Source organism: Salmo salar, chromosome 15 (assembly GCF_965601325.2).
Source record: "Salmo salar chromosome 15, fSalSal1, whole genome shotgun sequence".
NCBI classification, from domain to species: Eukaryota; Metazoa; Chordata; class Actinopteri; order Salmoniformes; family Salmonidae; genus Salmo; species Salmo salar.
This window is the reverse complement of record NC_138305.1, coordinates 85485487-85503601: the sequence shown is the minus strand read 5'-3', so window position 1 is coordinate 85503601 and position 18115 is coordinate 85485487. Positions and strand designations below refer to the sequence as shown.

The following is an 18115-nucleotide window of genomic DNA, read 5'->3' as shown; positions in this document are numbered from 1 at the left end:
TGCCTTCATGACTCGTGACCCCCAGTGTGGCGGTAATATTTACATTATTCCGGTTTACCATGAGAAATAGTTTTGGTAGTTTTGCTTTAAAAAGTCAGTGTATTTGGTCACTTTTACATGAACAGGATAATTTCATAAAGGACAGCAATAATTTTTGCTAGCTGCGCATGGTCGTATTCATAGGTCAGTGGGAGAAGCTCTCTGTAAAATTCAAAATGGTCTAATTTTGAGACTGGGTAAAATCCCCAAATGCATTGCATTAATTGGCTAAATGCCTTCTAATTTCTAACGATGAATATTGACATAGTAGCATACTAGCTCAAGTCATTTTTGTAGATTGAAGATGTTAAGTTAATCAGTGGGTGATGGTGATTTTTTTTTAAAGTGGGTGGACAAAAAGCATACATTGCCCCCACCCCTAATCTGATAGTGGGGTGGTAGATGCTCAGTCTGCCATATGGCTCAGCTCACGTGCCTACACACACACTGAGGGCCACTCTGGTTAGCAAAGTCATCTCCGACAGAGCCATCTCAGAGAGGCCCAGCGTCTGAGCTCCCATCAGCAGCAGATTCATTTAAAATAGAAAAAGGAATGTGTTCACACAACAACAAAACATTGGTGTATCGTATCCAGCCGAATCACATTAGGGGAACAAACTAATCAAACCGAATCGCACCGAACAAATGTATTGTTCCTGTATCGTCTCGGACCCATGTATCCAGATTCATATCGAATCGTTCATGAAAGGAGAGATGCACATTCCTACTATCTACTTGAAAATAAAGTTGAACCCCCGCCCTCCTCCTAAAAGGAATGTATTATGGCGATTTGTTTATTGTCCATAATTGACAGTTACACGATTATACAGTTATTGTCCCAGCAGTAGTGACTAGTTCATGTGGAAGAACATGGATAAGAAGTAGCCTAGGCTAAATCTAATAGCTGTAGCTATTATATTTTACATGAACTTTCATATCAGACCTGGCTGATTTTTTTTATTTTATTTTTTATTTTATTTTCGTAGAATACGGTTTTCTTCCCCTATAATCAAAATAGATTATACCTACAACCCATGTAATGTGTTTTAAATTAACATATTTAATTAGGGTCAAATTTGAATGATTTATAAAATTGCCATTAATCATAATTCATTAGAGGAACCATGCAATTAACTCGATTTTATTTGTTTGACAGACCAATACGTTTCAAAACCTGAAATTTGAAACAATCGGGGATGATATAGTGATAAGCCCGTAGAAATCCTCGGCCAAGTCCACTCAACTTTTTATGACCACTTGGTTGACTCTCAGTTTAGTCTGTAATAAATGTATGTCAAGATGATAAACTTAAGAGTCAATAACCACAAGGCAAACGGAGTTTGTCAGGGTTGGTTTTGGGTTAACTGAATGGCCAGTGTGTGTGTGTGTGTGTGGCTATCAGACCTGGGTTAAAATACTGTTTAAAAATATCTCAATTACTTTCACATGGATTCGAATGAACTATTTGGAAATACACTTGGAACGTTTAACCCAGGTATTTGAAAATAGTATTTCGATATACAGTTGAAGTTGGAAGTTTACATACACCTTAGCCAAATACATTTAAACTCGGTTTTTCACAATTCCTGATATTTAATCCTAGTAAAAATTCCCTGTCTTAGGTCAGTTTCGGATCACTACTTTATTTTAAGAATATGAAATGTCAGAATAATAGTAGAGAGTTTGATTTATTTCAGCTTATATTTCTTTCTTCACATTGCCAGTGGGTCAGAAGTTTACATACACTCAATTAGTATTTGGTAGTATTGCCTAACTTGGGTCAAATGTTTCAGGTAGCCTTCCACAAGCTTCCCACAATAAGTTGGGGGAATTTTGGCCCGTTCCTCCTGACAGAGCTGGTGTAACTGAGTCAGGTTTGTAGGCCTCCTTGCTCGCACACGCTTTTTCAGTTCTGCCCACAAATTTTCTATAGGATTGAGGTCAGGGCTTTGTGATGGCCACTCCAATACCTTGACTTTGTTGTCCTGAAGCCATTTTGCCCCAACTTTGGAAGTATGCTTGTGGTCATTGTCCATTTGGAAGATCCATTTGCGACCAAGCTTTAACTTCCTGACTGATGTCTTGAGATGTTGCTTCAATATATCCACATCATTTTCCTCCCACATGATGCCATCTATTTTGTGAAGTGCACCAGTCCCTCCTGCAGCAAAGTATCCCCACAACATGATGCTGCCACCCCCGTGCGTCACGGTTGGGATGGTGTTCTTCGGCTTGCAAGCCTCCCCCTTTTTCCTCCAAACATAACAATGGTCATTATGGCCAAACAGTTCTATTTTTGTTTCATCAGACCAGAGGACATTTCTCCAAAAAGTACGATCTTTGTCCCCATGTGTGGTTGCAAACCGTAGTCTGGCTTTTTTTATGGCGGTTTTGGAGCAGTGGCTTCTTCCTTGCTGAGCAGCCTTTCCAGGTTATGTCGATATAGGACTTGTTTACTGTGGATATAGACACTTTTGTACCCGTTTCCTCCAGCATCTTCACAAGGCCCTTTCCTGTTCTGGGATTGATTTGCACTTTTCGCACCAAAGTACGTTCATCTCTAGGAGACAGAATGCCTCTCATTCCTGAGCGGTATGATGGCTGCGTGGTCCCATGGTGTTTATACTTGCGTACTATTGTTTGTACATATGAACGTGGTACCTTCAGGCGTTCGGAAATTGCTCCCAAGGATGAACCAGACTTGTGGAGGTCTACAATTTATTTTCTGAGGTCTTGGCTGATTCCTTTTGATTTTCCCATGATGTCAAGCAAAGAGTCACTGAGTTTGAAGGTAGGCCCTTGAAATACATCCACAGGTACACCTCCAATTGACGTCATGGATTTAGAAGCTTCTGATAGGCAAATTTACATAATTTTCTGGAATTTTCCAAGCTGTTTAAAGGCACAGTCAACTTAGTGTATGTAAACTTCTGACCCACTGAAGTTGTGATGCAGTGAGTTAAGTGAAATAATCTGTCTCTAAACAATTGTTGGATTAATTACTTGTCATGCACAACGTAGATGTCCTAACCAACTTGCCAAAACTATAGTTTGTTAGCAAGACATTTGTGGAGTGGTTGAAAAACAAGTTTTAATAACTCCAATCTAAGTGTATGTAAACTTCCGACTTCAACTGTAAGTGTGTAGTAGCACCAATCTCTCAGGCTGCAACCTTAAGAGGCTCCCAGCAGTAGCAGCAAGGTGACTGGGTCTGTGCGCCTGCTTCGCTGGGTTCTTAATGTTGTGAAGGTTACCACACCCTGTTCCCCTTCACCAAGGGGTTAATTAGCAGGTTTCCTCCCAATTGTCCTCTGCTTGTTAAATCTCATTAGGTTAATCTGGCTCTGTCCTCCCGCCGCCTCTCCTCCCTCTCCTCTATCCTCCTGTGCACCAGAACATCTCCCTAAATACCCATCCAGCCTTCCTCATGCCATGGGGAGGAGCTTCCCTTTTCTTTACACCACAACGACCCAATTATGATTCGGCAGTTATCTATACTAGACAAAAAATATAAACACAACGTGTTGGGCCCATGTTTCATGAGCTTCAGTAAAAGATCCCAGAAGTGTTCCATACGCACAAAGCATATTTCCCTCAAATTTTTGTACAAATTTTCTTACATCCCTGTTAGTGAGCATTTCTCCTTTGCTAAGAATGCATCCACCTGACAGGTGTGGCATATCAAGAAGCTGATTAAACAGTATGATTATTATACAGGTGCACTTTGTGCTGGGGACAATAAAATGCCATTCTAAAATGTGCAGTTTTGTCACACAATGCCAAAACTGTTTTTAGGGAGTGTGCAATTGGCTTTCTGACTGCAGGTATGTCCACCAGGGAATTGAATGTACATTATTCTACCATAAGCCTCCTCCAAAGTTGTTTTAGAGAATTTGGTAATACATCCAACCGGCCTCACAACCGCAGACCACTTGTAACTATGCCAGCCCAGGACCTCCACATCCGGCTTCTTTACCTGCGGGATTGTCTGAGACCAGCCATCCGGACAGCTGATGAAACTGAGGAATATTTCTGTCTGTAATAAAGCCCTTTTGTTGGGAAAAACACATTTTGATTGGCTGGGCCTGGCTCCCCATTGGTTGGGCCTATGGCCTCCCAGTCCCACCCATGGCTGCACCCCCACCCAGTCATGAGAAATCCATAGGTTAGGTCCTAATGACTTTATTGAAATTGACTGATTTCCTTATATGAACTGTAACTCAGTAAAATCATTGAAATGGTCATTGAAATGTGTATATATTTTTGTTCAGTATATTTCCATTTTGAATCAAGCAGGTCTGTTTTAATGGTATTTTTATGTGAATAACGTTTGTGTACACATCGGGGGTAGGAGAAATTGGGTTCTGAGAGAAGTGATTTGACTGCTTTGTCTCAGAACCTATAATGTGATTGGAAAGGTGGCTTAGTAATGACTGTCTTATCCACTTTTATTCTGATCAAATCTATAGCTGTTATTGCATGTGAAGTAATTGCCACTGGATGCTTTTGAAAATGAAGGAATTCCTCAACAGTTTCTATGATTCGTTTATTAGGCTTCCCTATGCAGTACAATGTGGAATCATGGCTTGATAAGGTAGTAAATGCTGATTTGCTTCATAGGAAGAAGAAATGCCTTTAAAGTGCTGGTCCCCCCCTAATTTCACTTCCCTCTCCCTATGTCACTGCATTGTGCTTGATGGAGCCAATAGAACTGGCTGGAAAATGTGAAGTCTGCTTCCCTCCTCCACCACCTCTCTAAAAATAGCCGGCTGAGAGAGAAGGCAGCAGCATAGAGACACACTATCAGTGGGCCTGCCAGAGGTTTCAACACACTCCCACCACCAGAACAGAAAAAGGCCCTCTGAATCATACCTCTGCCGCCATCACAGAGCTCCCCCCACAAAGAAATATCACACTTACATCACCAATGTAGACTCACCAAGCTGCCCCTAAATCCCACTTCTGCCACCATTTACAGAGCCCCCCTCCACTCATATTTCTGCCACCATGGTTGGTTTCAATGCCATCTGTTTGACCAATTTGGTTTGTATATATTCCATCTCAATTTGAACATATTAATGCCCCCTTTTTTTTCTTCATGTAACTGACTATTGTAATGGGATTTACAATCTTATTTAGTCACCACCAACATCCAATATGGCCCAATAAATAAATCTTAGCCATCCGTAAGATTATTCAAGGCACCCTGTAGTAGGGCTGGGCTGTATACCGTTTTTTTGCGATAAACCGGTATTGATGCACGGACCGGTTTGGGTTTTTACTTTACCTTCTATACCAGTATCTCAATGTTAGGTTTGTTAAATGTGATACGCAGTGTGTAACATCCATTTTTATAGTTTGCTTCGCTACTTGAGTTCTCTCACCACTCTATATGCCGCTTTCCACACAGATCTAGCCACGCCCCCTGTCACACAAGGAGCGCATTTGTAGTTTTTCAACCAGGAGACACTTGAGTTCAGTCTGCATGGTCAATGCATATGCAACGCTGTTGATGACGACGATGCCGTTGTCACCACCACTTAATATAAATCTGCTAGCATTCTAATTACACTATTAGCCTGTGTTTCTTACATCAGCAAACAGCTAGTTTGTCTTTTCTTAGCAAGTTGTTCCTAATTCTTGTTAGCCGCTGATTGTTAGCCGTTAATGCTAATCGCTAGCTAGCTAATACATGTACTGAATAAGCGCAAGCGTAATTAGCTATACAGCCTGATAATACCAGTGATTGTGTAGACCTAAATCAGCATGTTGTTTGTGCAACAGTGTCTTCTAAATTAGAGGTAAACGCAAAGCAAGCATATGTTAGCTACATGAAGTAGTTAAGAGAGAACATTCAATGTAGCCAAAGATTATAGGGTCCCCTAGGAAACACCTATCAACACAGTTTCTACCCTGTCACAATAACTCCTCCCTGGAATTTTCATTCGTTGTCATGTCAAACAACACTGTATTGAAAGTGCCCACTATTATATTCTAACTATATAATTAGAATAGACATTCTATTCCCATGATTCCAATAGTTAACCCAAGTATTTTGCTCTAACTCGCAAGTCGAATTGCAACATTTGGTTAAAAATAAGGCCCATATTGCTTGCCCATATCGTGTGGCAGTGTGGAAATGATCTCAAATGCAGAAATTGATGAAAATGATTACTGTTTTTGGGTTGAAGTTGAATTGAACAGTATAAATCATAATAGAGAGAGACCCATTTGAAATCACTTAATGTATGTGTTGCTACCCTAGGGTCACGCACTACTCAAAGCAAATTTTGAACTTTTATTATTAAAAAACATAAAATACCGTCATTTAAAAAAAAAAAATACCGTGATATAATATTTTGGCCATATCGCCCAGCCCTACCCTGTAGTTTAGAATACTCACAGTACACCTTACTACTCACTTCCACTTTCTCTTGTAAGTGTATTTAGTTTAAATGACATACAGATCTGCCTGTACGGCTTTGGTTCTGGGAAAGGGCCACACACAGGTCATTCTAACTGGCTCTCGTCAGGGAGAAGACAAGGAGACTTTAGTAATATTATCATGACACATTTTTATCAACACGATTAGGGGGTTAAGTCTCATTGCTTAGAAGTAGACCCAGTTAGCCCGTGAGCCAATCAGGTGGCAGGTAGCTGCTGAGATGGCTCAGGTGTTTGAAGGATAAGGTACTTCATTCAGAAGGTCTCCAAGCTCTTAGGACACACGACCCATACAGAAAAGACAGAGAGAAAGGGAGGTAAGGAAAATAGACGGGATGGTTGAAATGTTTTGCAAAACTCGGAAACTGTTATAGTCTTCATACTTGGACTTAGGAATGTGGATATTTGTGTTTCTTTAACTGTGTTGTCAATGACAAAGGTGGATGTAATGGTTTCTCCCCAATGTTTGCACAAAACAGTTTAAAGAAATGCTTAGTTTTATATGCATTACCTATGTACATTGAAGATGTTAAGATCAATTTCTTCATTGGCTGAATTCCTTTATCCCTGTCTTGGTCAAACCTACAAATCGTAAAGCTGGAAGCCTGTTAATGTACTAACACAAAATACATTTTTCTTGTAAAAACCAATGGCAACTGGTTGACGATGACAATGGGTTATTTTTTGTTTGTGGAACCAGTTGGTACAACTGTAAGATGAGCATTGTTGCATAGTGATCGAAGGTAGCATCGGTGCTTAGCAGTCTCGATCAAACGTAGCCTTAGCCAATAATGATCTTCAACCAAGACAGTCAATATGCAGAACTTCCAACTTGTACTGTAGCATTTATCACTACACTAAGTAGCCTATACTTTGTTTGTGTTTCGTCTCCAGACAGTGAAAGTGTCAGGGCTAAACCCGTCCAACAGAGGATTGGGGTCAGCGGGATAGCCACTGCTTTTAGGATCATCAGCAGGTTTTGTCTTAACCGGATTTGGCTGGAGGAGCTGAATCAACTGTGTCCCAGGATTACAGGAATGACATTGGGAGGAGAATTCTGAGCCCACTGACCAGGGCCAGAGTGTCTGAGAGCTGAACTAGTGCTTGTCCTTGTCACCTGAGCACCTCTATGCTAGAAGTAGCTCACAGAACCCACCAGGCTTCTCTCTTTTCGCGCTCCAGCCCTCTCCGTTTGGCAAGCCAAAGGAGGGGTATGTTCTCAATGTTTTCGCAGACTCAATGGATTTCCGCCAATGGATTGCAATTTCGCCTCAGTTGTCCAGGAATGGCTACCGGCCGCCATATGTTTGCCTCGAGTTGGCCAGTCTATCGAGAGGGGATGGGATGGGGGATAGAGAAATTTTGCATCATTTTTGGAAATGGTGATCTTTAGCACAAACTAGCTGCAGAATCCTGTTGCTAGGTAACCGTTTCTTGCTGGCAAGGACACATCTTGGTTTCTCTAGGGTTGGGATTTTGGGTTGGGATTCTGTGATTCCCAGTGAGTTTGTGTGACTTTATGAATCTTTCGGGGGGATGATGTGTGATTCTGTGCAGGAATTGTCTTTACTGTGTATTTTACAGACGCTAGTGTATTTTACAGACGCTAGAGTCCAAATGCCGAATTTTCTTCTCAGCAGTTACGTTCTTGGACGTTACATGAAAATGTGATAGGAAACTGCTTAATTTTCTTCTCTTTCACAAAACAAAGGTATTAGCTTGAAAATCTAGTCTACTATTTAGAAATGGCATCTGACCATAACATGGTCTCTATGTCTGGAACATTCAACCCTAGTGCCCTGAGCTTGGCCTTGCTATTTTGGGAATTGCGTATTGAGCCCGTCTCAGGGATTTGGACGCTCACTTGTTAGGGACCCCGTAACAGCTGTTTATTTAGCTGCCTGTGTATACCAGACCTGGTTTCAGAGGGCGTTTGCTTGAGCCTGCCTGGAGTGCCAGATGGGCTGGGTTTGTACTTTTTAGGATTTTTATCAGATTGCAAATACTGTTTGAACCCTGATCTGGTAAGTAACACTAATTGCTAATAGGAAAAACTGTGTGAACAGGGTGTTGAGCTTGTCTGTCCTCTTTCTCACACCTCAGATCAGCACGAGTCCCGGCGGCGGAGCGAAGCACCCCATTAGCAGAGGAAAATGAGCGAACTAGACCAGCTACGCCAGGAGGCCGAGCAGCTCAAGAACCAGATCAGAGTAAGTCTTCTACAATCGTCCTCTCCCTGATTTCTTCTCATAAATGCATTGTCTGTGCAGTTATTTTACATAGAGCCACTAGAGGGCACTACAATTCTCGCAGATGTACCTAAAGCCTAACACATACTTTGTTCTCAGTTGAACATTTACATTTTAGCACTTAAGAATTCTAAAATCAGCGTTATCTCCTCTTTTATCAAAATATAACATACTCATGCACCTGTTTTAGTCTCAGCCAATTCTCTTGTAACAAGCTAGCTATTTCTAGCTGCTGTGAAATCTCTGCAAGATGCTAGCTGGATAGCTAAAGTGAGGAAACATTTTTCAGTTGTGATAAGTTTAAACACCAAAAATAACACAATTGAGCTTGTGGTCTAGATTGAAATTGAATTGTTTTGGTATGTTCCAACGCATCTCATTTTAATAGTGTAGCCATGATCTGACAAATTAACAAAAAGTTGAACTCACAGGGCCTAGAGCCCCACCTTCCTTGCCTTTCTCCCCTTGCTATTGGGCCCCCCTCCTCTACTGAGTGATTACATCACTATGCATGTTTGATGCTGTAGTGTTTGGCTTTGCTCTTCACGGCCTGCCTTTTCCCTATCCCACATGATTCAAGGATACAGCAATATATGATTCAAGGATACAGCAATGCAAACACTGAGATTCAGAATGTGTCTAGTGGCATGTATGTATTGCTAGATTTTAATCGCTGTGTGCTCTGGGTAGATTTACAAACAGCGAGTTAGAGGAATGTGTAGTATGGTAAGGTGTGTATGTTAGGGAGATTTATCAAAGTGTTTGCTGGGTGTGGTGGTCTGTTGATGAGTGTTGCATAGGTGTGTGTCTGTAGGATAGATGTTTGTACGAGTATTTCTGCATCCTCAGTGTGTAGAGCCACATTAAACTGCTGTTCTATTTTTTTGTGTCTTAAGGACCATGTATTCACTGGGATATGTATAGCTTGACTGTTTAGTGTTACTGCTATGATTTTATAAACAGTTTGTCTAGATATGTTTAGCATGTGGATTTACACTGATGTCACTGCTGTTTTTGTGTCTGTTTTATATGGATTGAGCAACTATCACCTCAATGGCACAATTTTCTGACTGTTCACATCTTGATTTGAAAGGAAATATGCTTAAGGGCACTGGATTTCTGTGACATCGGCACATCTTTATGTTAGATAATGGTAAGGCCTTGGTTGGACCTGGACCTGCATGGGGATCCACACTTGTGGCCCAAGTAGTGAGCTACCAGATATTAAATGGGCAATGGGATCAGTCAACACCGAGCCCAAATAAGTGGGTTTAGAGAGGCAAGTGATGGTGTTTATCAAGTCAGTGGGAATGGTAATTTTATTCCTGTGATGGCTGAAATGATTGGCTCAACACTTTGATTCGTTGCGGTGGAATTCTTTGAGAAATTGTCACGTTATCAAAAACTTATGTGGGATAGAATAAGGACTTAGATCAGTGATAATGAAATGTAACTGTATTTTTTTGTTACTTCCAGGATGCCAGGAAAGCGTGTGCGGATGCTACCTTGTCTCAGGTAAGAGACCTTCACACCTTACCCCACAAATAGATCCCATAGGGTGCAGTTCAGAAATGAGGATGGAGGGGATGGGGAACCACTATAAAACCTTCCTCATTATTCAGGATACAGGTGAAGGGCCATGTTAAACCTGTTGTCAAAGCCTAGTAAAGGTTAAACTGGGATAGGTAAGCGAGATGCACTGGGGTTCAATGATTCCACGGCTCAAAGGCTGTCCTTAGATAGCAGCAGAGATAGCTCACTAGAATAGAGCCTGCTCTTGCTAGGCTCTTTGTCACCCAGCCAACAAACGCTGGAAGCAGCAGCACCCACTCTCTGTACTTCTATAAATGCAACATGGGGGCTGATGAAGGAAAGGCAATTGTTTCGCAGAAGAGAACCTAGTAAAGAGCATCCCCATTTCCCATGCAGATACACAGCCTATTTTGTCATGGTCATTGATTGTTCCCCCCCTTCCCTTCAGATCACAGCAAACATCGACCCAATTGGCCGAATTCAGATGCGCACTAGAAGGACACTGAGGGGGCATCTGGCTAAAATCTATGCCATGCACTGGGGCACTGACTCGAGGTAATCTTATTTAGCCACATTCTGTCCATTAACTAAATAATTCAACCCCTCTCCCTAAATCCAGGAAGTTGCCATAAAAAGATGCTAATTTTCCCCCCGATTTGTATCTTGTGTAGGTTCCCTTTATAGAGATTCCAAGATGACTCCCTCGCAATTTAAAACCTAAAAAAAACATTAACGAGTATAACTTTTATGTTGTGTGTTTGTGGACAAGTGTTTTTGTGTCGCTTGTGGTTTGTTGCATGTGTACTGCGTGTGTGGTTTGGTGGGGTATGCGGGTAGATAAAATATTCAAAATTGAGTAGTCCATTGTTTAGTGGTGCGGCTGGCTGCTCTTCCCTGAGTGTCAGTCAGTGCTGGTGACTCCTGTGTTCCTGAGCTTAGGGGGCCTTCCCAGGAGCCCCCAGCCCAGCAGCTCTCATCTCAGCAACCTGCCAACTAATAACACTCCGCTCCATAGAGACACCACACACACGCACCACACTCACCCCAAACCAAATTGCTTTGTCATCTCACTTTGTTGCTCCGATTCATTTATATCAACCCACCCGCAATTAAAAGAGACCATTCTTTAAGGGTGAGCTCACAATGATGCAACAGAAAATTATTACAATTATTATTCCCTCACCTTCATCCATAAAGTCATATTACTGTGTATTATTGTCTTTGTTTTGGGGGGGGTTGAAGAATCTAATTAGTCTACCTGTAGTGAAGTGCAGTCGACCAGAGATAAGGAAGAATGGAGATATGTAAGTATTGACCCAGAGTCAGGTGCTATTTCGGCCCAGGGACTCTGTCTCTCGCTCTGGTTTTTATCCAGGCAGTATCACATCCGGCCATGATTGGGAGTCCCATAGGTTGGCGCACAATTGGCCCAGCGTCGTCTGGGTTTGGCCGGGGTGGGCCGCCATTGTAAATAAGAATTTGTTCTTAACTGACATGCCTAGTAAAATAAAGGAAAAAACATACATGCATACATACAGTTGAAGTCGGAAGTTTACATACACTTAGGTTGGAGTCGTTAACTCATTTTTCAACCACTTCACAAATCTCTTGTTCACAAACTAGTTTTGGCAACTCGGTTAGGACATCTACTTTGTGCATGACACAAGTCATTTTTCCAACAATTGTTTTTTTCACTTATAATTAATTAACTGTATCACAATTCCAGTGGGTCAGAAGTTTACATACACTAAGTTGACTGTGCCTTTAAACAGCTTGGAGAATTCCAGAAAATGACGTCATGGCTTTAGAAGCTTCTGATAGGCTAATTCACATCATTTGATTCAATTGGAGGTGTTCCTGTGGATGTATTTCAAGGCCTACCTTCAAACTCAGTGCCTCTTTGCTTGACATCATGGGAAAATCAAAAGAAATCAGCCAAGACCTCAGAAAAACAATTGTAGACCTCCACAAGTCTGGTTCATCCTTGGGAGCAATTTCCAAATGCCTGAAGGTACCACGTTCATCTGTACAAACAATAGTACATCTGTACAAACAATAGTATAAACACAATGGGACCACGCAGCCGTCATACCGCTCAGGAAGGAGACGAGGTCGACCGATTATGATTTTTCAACACCGATACCGATTATTGGATGACCCAAAAAAAAAAAAGCCGATACCGATCAATCGGCCGATTTTGTTTTTATTTATAATCTTCGTGATAATGACAATTACAACAATACTGAATGAACGCTTATTTTAACTTAATATAATACATCAATAAAATCAATTTAGCCTCAAATAAATAAACATGTTCAATTTGGTTTAAATAATGCAAAAACAAAGTGTTGGAGATGAAAGTAAAAGTGCAATATGTGCCATGTAAGAAAGCTAACGTTTAAGTTCCTTGCTCAGAACATGAGAACATATGAAAGCTGGTGGTTCCTTTTAACATGAGTCTTCAATATTCCCAGGTAAGAAGTTTTAGGTTGTAGTTATTATAGGACTATTTCTCTCTATACGATTTGTATTTCATATACCTTTGACTATTGGATGTTCTTATAGGCACTTTAGTATTGCCAGTGTAACAGTATAGCTTCCGTCCCTCTCCTTGCTCCTACCTGGGTTCGAACCAGGAACACATCGACAACAGCCACCCTCGAAGCAGCGTTACCCATGCAGAGCAAGAGGAACAACTACTCCAAGTCTCAGAGCGAGTGACATTTGAAACGCTATTAGCACGCACCCCGCTAACTAGCTAGCCAGTTCACATCGATTACACCAGCCTAATCTCGGGAGTTGGTAGGCTTGAAGTCATAAACAGCGCAATGCTTGAAGCATTGCGAAGAGCTGCTGGCAAAACGCACGAAAGTGCTGTTTGAATGAATGCTTACGAGCCTGCTGGTGCCTACCATCGCTCAGTCAGACTGCTCTATCAAATCAGAGACTTAATTATAATGTAATAACACACAGAAATACGAGCCTTAGGTCATTAATATGGTCGAATCCGGAAACTATCATCACGAAAACAAAACGTTTTTCCTTTCAGTGAAATACGGAACCGTTCCGTATTTTATCTAACGGGTGGCATCCCTAAGTCTAAATATTCCTGTTACATTGCACAACCTTCAATGTTATGTCATAATTACGTAAAATTCTGGAAAATTAGTTCGCAACGAGCCAGGCGGCCCAAACTGCTGCATATACCCTGACTCTGTTGCAAGAGAAGTGACACAATTTTCCTAGTTAAAAGAAATTCATGTTAGCCGGCAATATGAACTAAATATGCAGGTTTAAAAATATATACTTGTGTATTGATTTTAAGAAAGGCATTGATGTTTATGGGTAGGTACACGTTGGAGCAATGACAGTCCTTTTTTGCAAATGCGCACCGCATCGATTATATGCAACGCAGAACACGCTAGATAAACTAGTAATATCATCAACCATGTGTAGTTAACTAGTGATTATGATTGATTGTTTTTTTATAAGATAAGTTTAATGCTAGCTAGCAACTTACCTTGGCTTCTTGTTGCATTTGCGTAACAGGCAGGCTCCTCGTGGAGTGCAATGCAAGGCAGGTGGTTAGAGCGTTGGACTAGTTAACCGTAAGGTTGCAAGATTGAATCCCCGAGCTGACAAGGTAAAAGTCTGTCGTTCTGCCCCTGAACAAGGCAGTTAACCCACCGTTCCTAGGCAGTCATTGAAAATAAGAATGTGTTCTTAACTGACTTGCCTAGTTAAATAAAGAGGAGGAAAACATTTTTGGGGACAAATCGGTGTCCAAAAATACTGATGTCCGATTTGTTATGAAAACTTTAAATCGGCCCTAATTAATCGGTCGACCTCTAAAGGAGACGCATTCTGTCTCCTAGAGATGACCGTACTTTGGTGCGAAAAGTGCAAATCAATCCCAAAACAACAGCAAAGGACCTTGTGAAGATGCTGGAAGAAACAGGTACAAAAGTATCTATATCCACAGTAAAACTAGCCCTATATCTACATAACCTGAAAGGCCGCTCAGCAAGGAAGAAGCCACTGCTCCAAAACTGCCATAAAAAAAAGCCAGACTACGGTTTGCAACTGCACATGGGGACAAATATTCAACTTTTTGGATAAATGTCCTCTGGTCTGATGAAACAAAAATAGAACTGTTTGGCCGTGTAATTGCCATCGTTGTGTTTGGAGGAAAAAGGGGGAGGCTTGCAAGCCGAACACCATCCCAACCGTGAAGCATGGGGGTGGCAGCATCATGTTGTCGGGGTGCTTTGCTGCAGGAGGGACTGGTGCACTTCACAAAATTGATGGCATCATGAGGGAGGAAAATTATGTGGATATATTGAAGCAACATCTCAAGAAGACATCAGTAAGTAAAAGCTTGGCAAATGGGTCTTCCAAATGGACAATGACCCCAAGTGTACTTCCAAAGTTGTGGCAAAATGGCTTCAGGACAACAAAGTCAAGGTATTGGAGTGGCCATCACAAAGCCCTGATCTCAATCCTATAGAAAATTTGTGGGCAGAACTGAAAAGGCGTGTGCGAGCAAGGAGGCCTACAAACCTGACTCAGTTACACCAGCTCTGTCAGGAGGAATGGGCCAAAATTCACCCAACTTATTGTGGGAAGCTTGTGGAGGGCTACCCAAAACGTTTGACCCAAGTTGAACAATTTAAAGGCAATGCTACCAAATACTAATTGAGTGTATGTAAACTTCTGACCCACTGGGAATGTGACGAAAGAAATAACAGCTGAAATAAATCATTCCCTCTACTATTATTCTGACATTTCATATGCTTAAAATAAAGTGGTGATCCTAACTGACTTAAAACAGGGAATTTTTTATTAGGATTAAATGTCAGGAATTGTGAAACTGAGTTTAAATGTATTTGGCTAAGGTGTATGTCATCTTCCGACTTCGTGTGTGAGAGAGAGATATAGATAGATATATCTCTTACACACACACACTACCGTTCAAAAGTTTGGGGTCACTTAGAAATGTCCTTGTTTTTGAAAGAAAAGCACATTTTTCGTCCATTTAAAATAACATCAACTATCATCTCGATTAATCAGAAATACAGTGTAGACGTTGTAAATGACTAATCCAAGTTTATAAGGCTAACTGATCATTAGAAAACCCTTTTTCAATTATGTTAGCACAGCTGAAAACTATTGTGCTGATTTTAAAGAAGCAATAAAATAAAACTGGCCTTCAGACTAGTTGATTATCTGTCGCATCAGCATTTGTGGGTTCGATTACAGGCTCAAAATAGCCAGAAACAAAGACCTTTCTTCTGAAACTCGTCAGTCTATTCTTGTTCTGAGAAATTAAGGCTACTGTGCTTCACAGGTAGTAGTACTATCTTCACAGAACAGCTCAAACCCGCTCTAACCAGAATAGAGTGGGAGACCACAGTGCACAACTGAGCAAGACGACAAGTACATTAGTGTCTCTAGTTTGAGAAACAGACCCCTCACTAGTCCTTAACTGGCATCTTCATTAAATAGTACCCGCAAAACACCAGTCTGGCTTTTTCTTTGAAATTCTGCCTAGAAGGCCAGCATCCCGGAGTCACCTCTTCACTGTTGACATTGAGACTGGTGTTTTGCAGGTATTATTTAATGAAGCTGCCAGTTGAGGACTTGTGAGGCGTCTGTTTCTCAAACTAGACACTCTAATGTACTTTTCCCCTTGCTCAGTTGTGCACCGGGGCCTCCCACTCGTTCTATTCTGGTTAGAGCCAGTTTGCGCTGTTCTGTGAAGGGAGTAGTACACAGCGTTGTACAAGATCTTCAGTTTCTTGGCGATTTCTCAAATGGAGTAGTCTTCATTTTTCAGAACAAGAATAGACTGATAAGTTTCAGAAGCGAGTTCTTTGTTTCTGGCCCTTTTGAGGCTGTAATCGGACCTACAAATGCTAGTGCTCCAGATACTCAACTAGTCTAAAGAAGGCCAGTTTCATTGCTGCTTTAATCAGCGCAACAGTTTTCAGCTGTGCTAACATAATTGCAAAAGAGTTTTCTAATGATCAATTAGCCTTTTAAAATGATAAACTTGGATTAGCTAACACACCGTGCCATTGGAACACAGGAGTGATGGTTGCTGATAATTGGCCTAGTAGATATTCCCCCCCAAAATCTGCCGTTTCCAGCTACAATAGTCATTTACAACATTAACAATTTCTGCACTGTATTTTTTTTATTTAAACAAGGACATTTCTAAGTGACACCCAAACTTTTGAACGGTAGTGTGTGTGTATGTACTGTTGAAGTTGGAAGTTTACATACACCTTAGCTAAATACATCTAAACTCGGTTTTTCACAATTCCTGCCATTTAATCCTAGTATAAATTCCTTCTCTTAGGTCAGTTAGGATCACCACTTTATTTTAAGAGTGTAAAATGTCAGAATAATAGTAGAGTGATTTATTTCAGCTTTCATTTCTTTCATCACATTCCCAGTGGGTCAGAAGTTTACATACACTCAATTAGTATTTGGTAGCATTGCCTTTAAATTGTTTAAATTGGGTCAAATGTTTTGGGTAGCCTTCCACAAGCTTCCCACAATAAGTAGGGTGAATTTTGGCCCATTCCTCCTGACAGAGCTGGTGTAACTGAGTCATGTTTGTAGGCCTCCTTGCTCGCACACGCTTTTTCAGTTCTGCCCACAAATTTTCAATAGGATTGAGGTCAGGGCTTTGTGATGGCCACTCCAATACCTTGACTTTGTTGTCTTTAAGCCATTTTGCCACAACTTTGGAAGTATGCTTGGGGTTGTTGTCCATTTGGAAGACCCATTTGCGACCAAGCTTTAACTTCGACTGATTTCTTGAGATGTTGCTTCAATATATCCACATACTTTTCCTCCCTCATGAACTGTTTGGCCATCTATTTTGTGAAGTGCACCAGTCCCTCCTGCAGCAAAGCACCCCCCCACGACATGATGCTGCCACCCCCATGCTTCACGGTTGGGATGGTGTTCTTCGGCTTGTAAGCCTCCCCCTTTTTCTTCCAAACATAACGATGGTCATTATGGCCAAACAGTTCTATTTTTATTTCATCAGACCAGAGGACATTTCTCCAAAAGGTGTGGTCTTTGTCCCCCATGTGCAGTTGCAAACTGTAGTCTGGCCTTTTTTATTGCGGTTTTGGAGCAGTGACTTCTTCCTTGCTGAGCGGCCTTTCAGGTTATGTCGGTATAGGATTCGTTTTACTCTGGATATAATACCTTTGTACCTGTTTCTTCCAGCATCTTCACAAGGTCCTTTGTTGTTGTTCTGGGATTGATTTGCACTTTTTGCACCAACATACTTTCATCTCTAGGAGACTGAACACGTCTCCTTCCTGAGCGGTATGATGGCTGCGGGGTCCCATGGTGTTTATACTTGCGTACTATTGTTTGTACAGATGAACGTGGTACCTTCAGGCGTTTGGAAATTGCTCCCAAGGAAGAACCAGACTTGTGGAGGTCTATACATTATTATTTTTTTTCTGAGGTCTTGGCTGATTTCTTTTTGATTTTCCCATGATGTCAAGCAAAGAGGCACTGAGTTTGAAGGTAGGCCTTGAATTACATCCACAGGTACACCTCCAATTGACTCAAATTATGTCAATTAGCCTATCAAAGCTTCTAAAGCCATGACATAATTTTCTGGAAGCGGTTTAAAGGCACAGTCAACTTAGTGTATGTAAACTTCTGACCCACTGGAATTGTGATGCAGTGAAATAGTCTGTCTAAACAATTGTTGGAAAAATTGGTGTCATGCACAGGGTAGATGTCCTAACCAACTTGCCAAAACTATAGTTTGTTAACAAGAAATTTGTGGAGTGGTTGAAAAACAAGTTTTAATGACT

General features: G+C 41.3%; 1 protein-coding gene across 6 annotated transcripts in view; it reads left to right on the top strand.

Annotated features, from left to right (window-relative positions):
- The window catches only part of LOC106571997 (guanine nucleotide-binding protein G(I)/G(S)/G(T) subunit beta-1), a 52052-nt gene that overhangs the window by 24139 nt on the left and 9798 nt on the right, over positions 1–18115 (top strand). For 3 of the 6 annotated variants that reach the window (XR_014380675.1, XM_014145674.3, XM_014145677.3), the window contains exons 2-4: positions 8587–8693; positions 10209–10247; positions 10714–10820. Coding sequence is in view for 5 of the 6 variants with exons in the window: in XM_014145674.3 (XP_014001149.1) it covers positions 8637–8693; positions 10209–10247; positions 10714–10820 (203 nt within the window). In the remaining variant the exon portion in view is untranslated. Of the gene's footprint in view, positions 1–6710; positions 6801–7614; positions 7695–8586; positions 8694–10208; positions 10248–10713; positions 10821–18115 lie in introns of those variants that run through there. The other 3 variants (XM_014145675.3, XM_014145676.3, XM_014145678.3) reach the window with 3 other exon arrangements.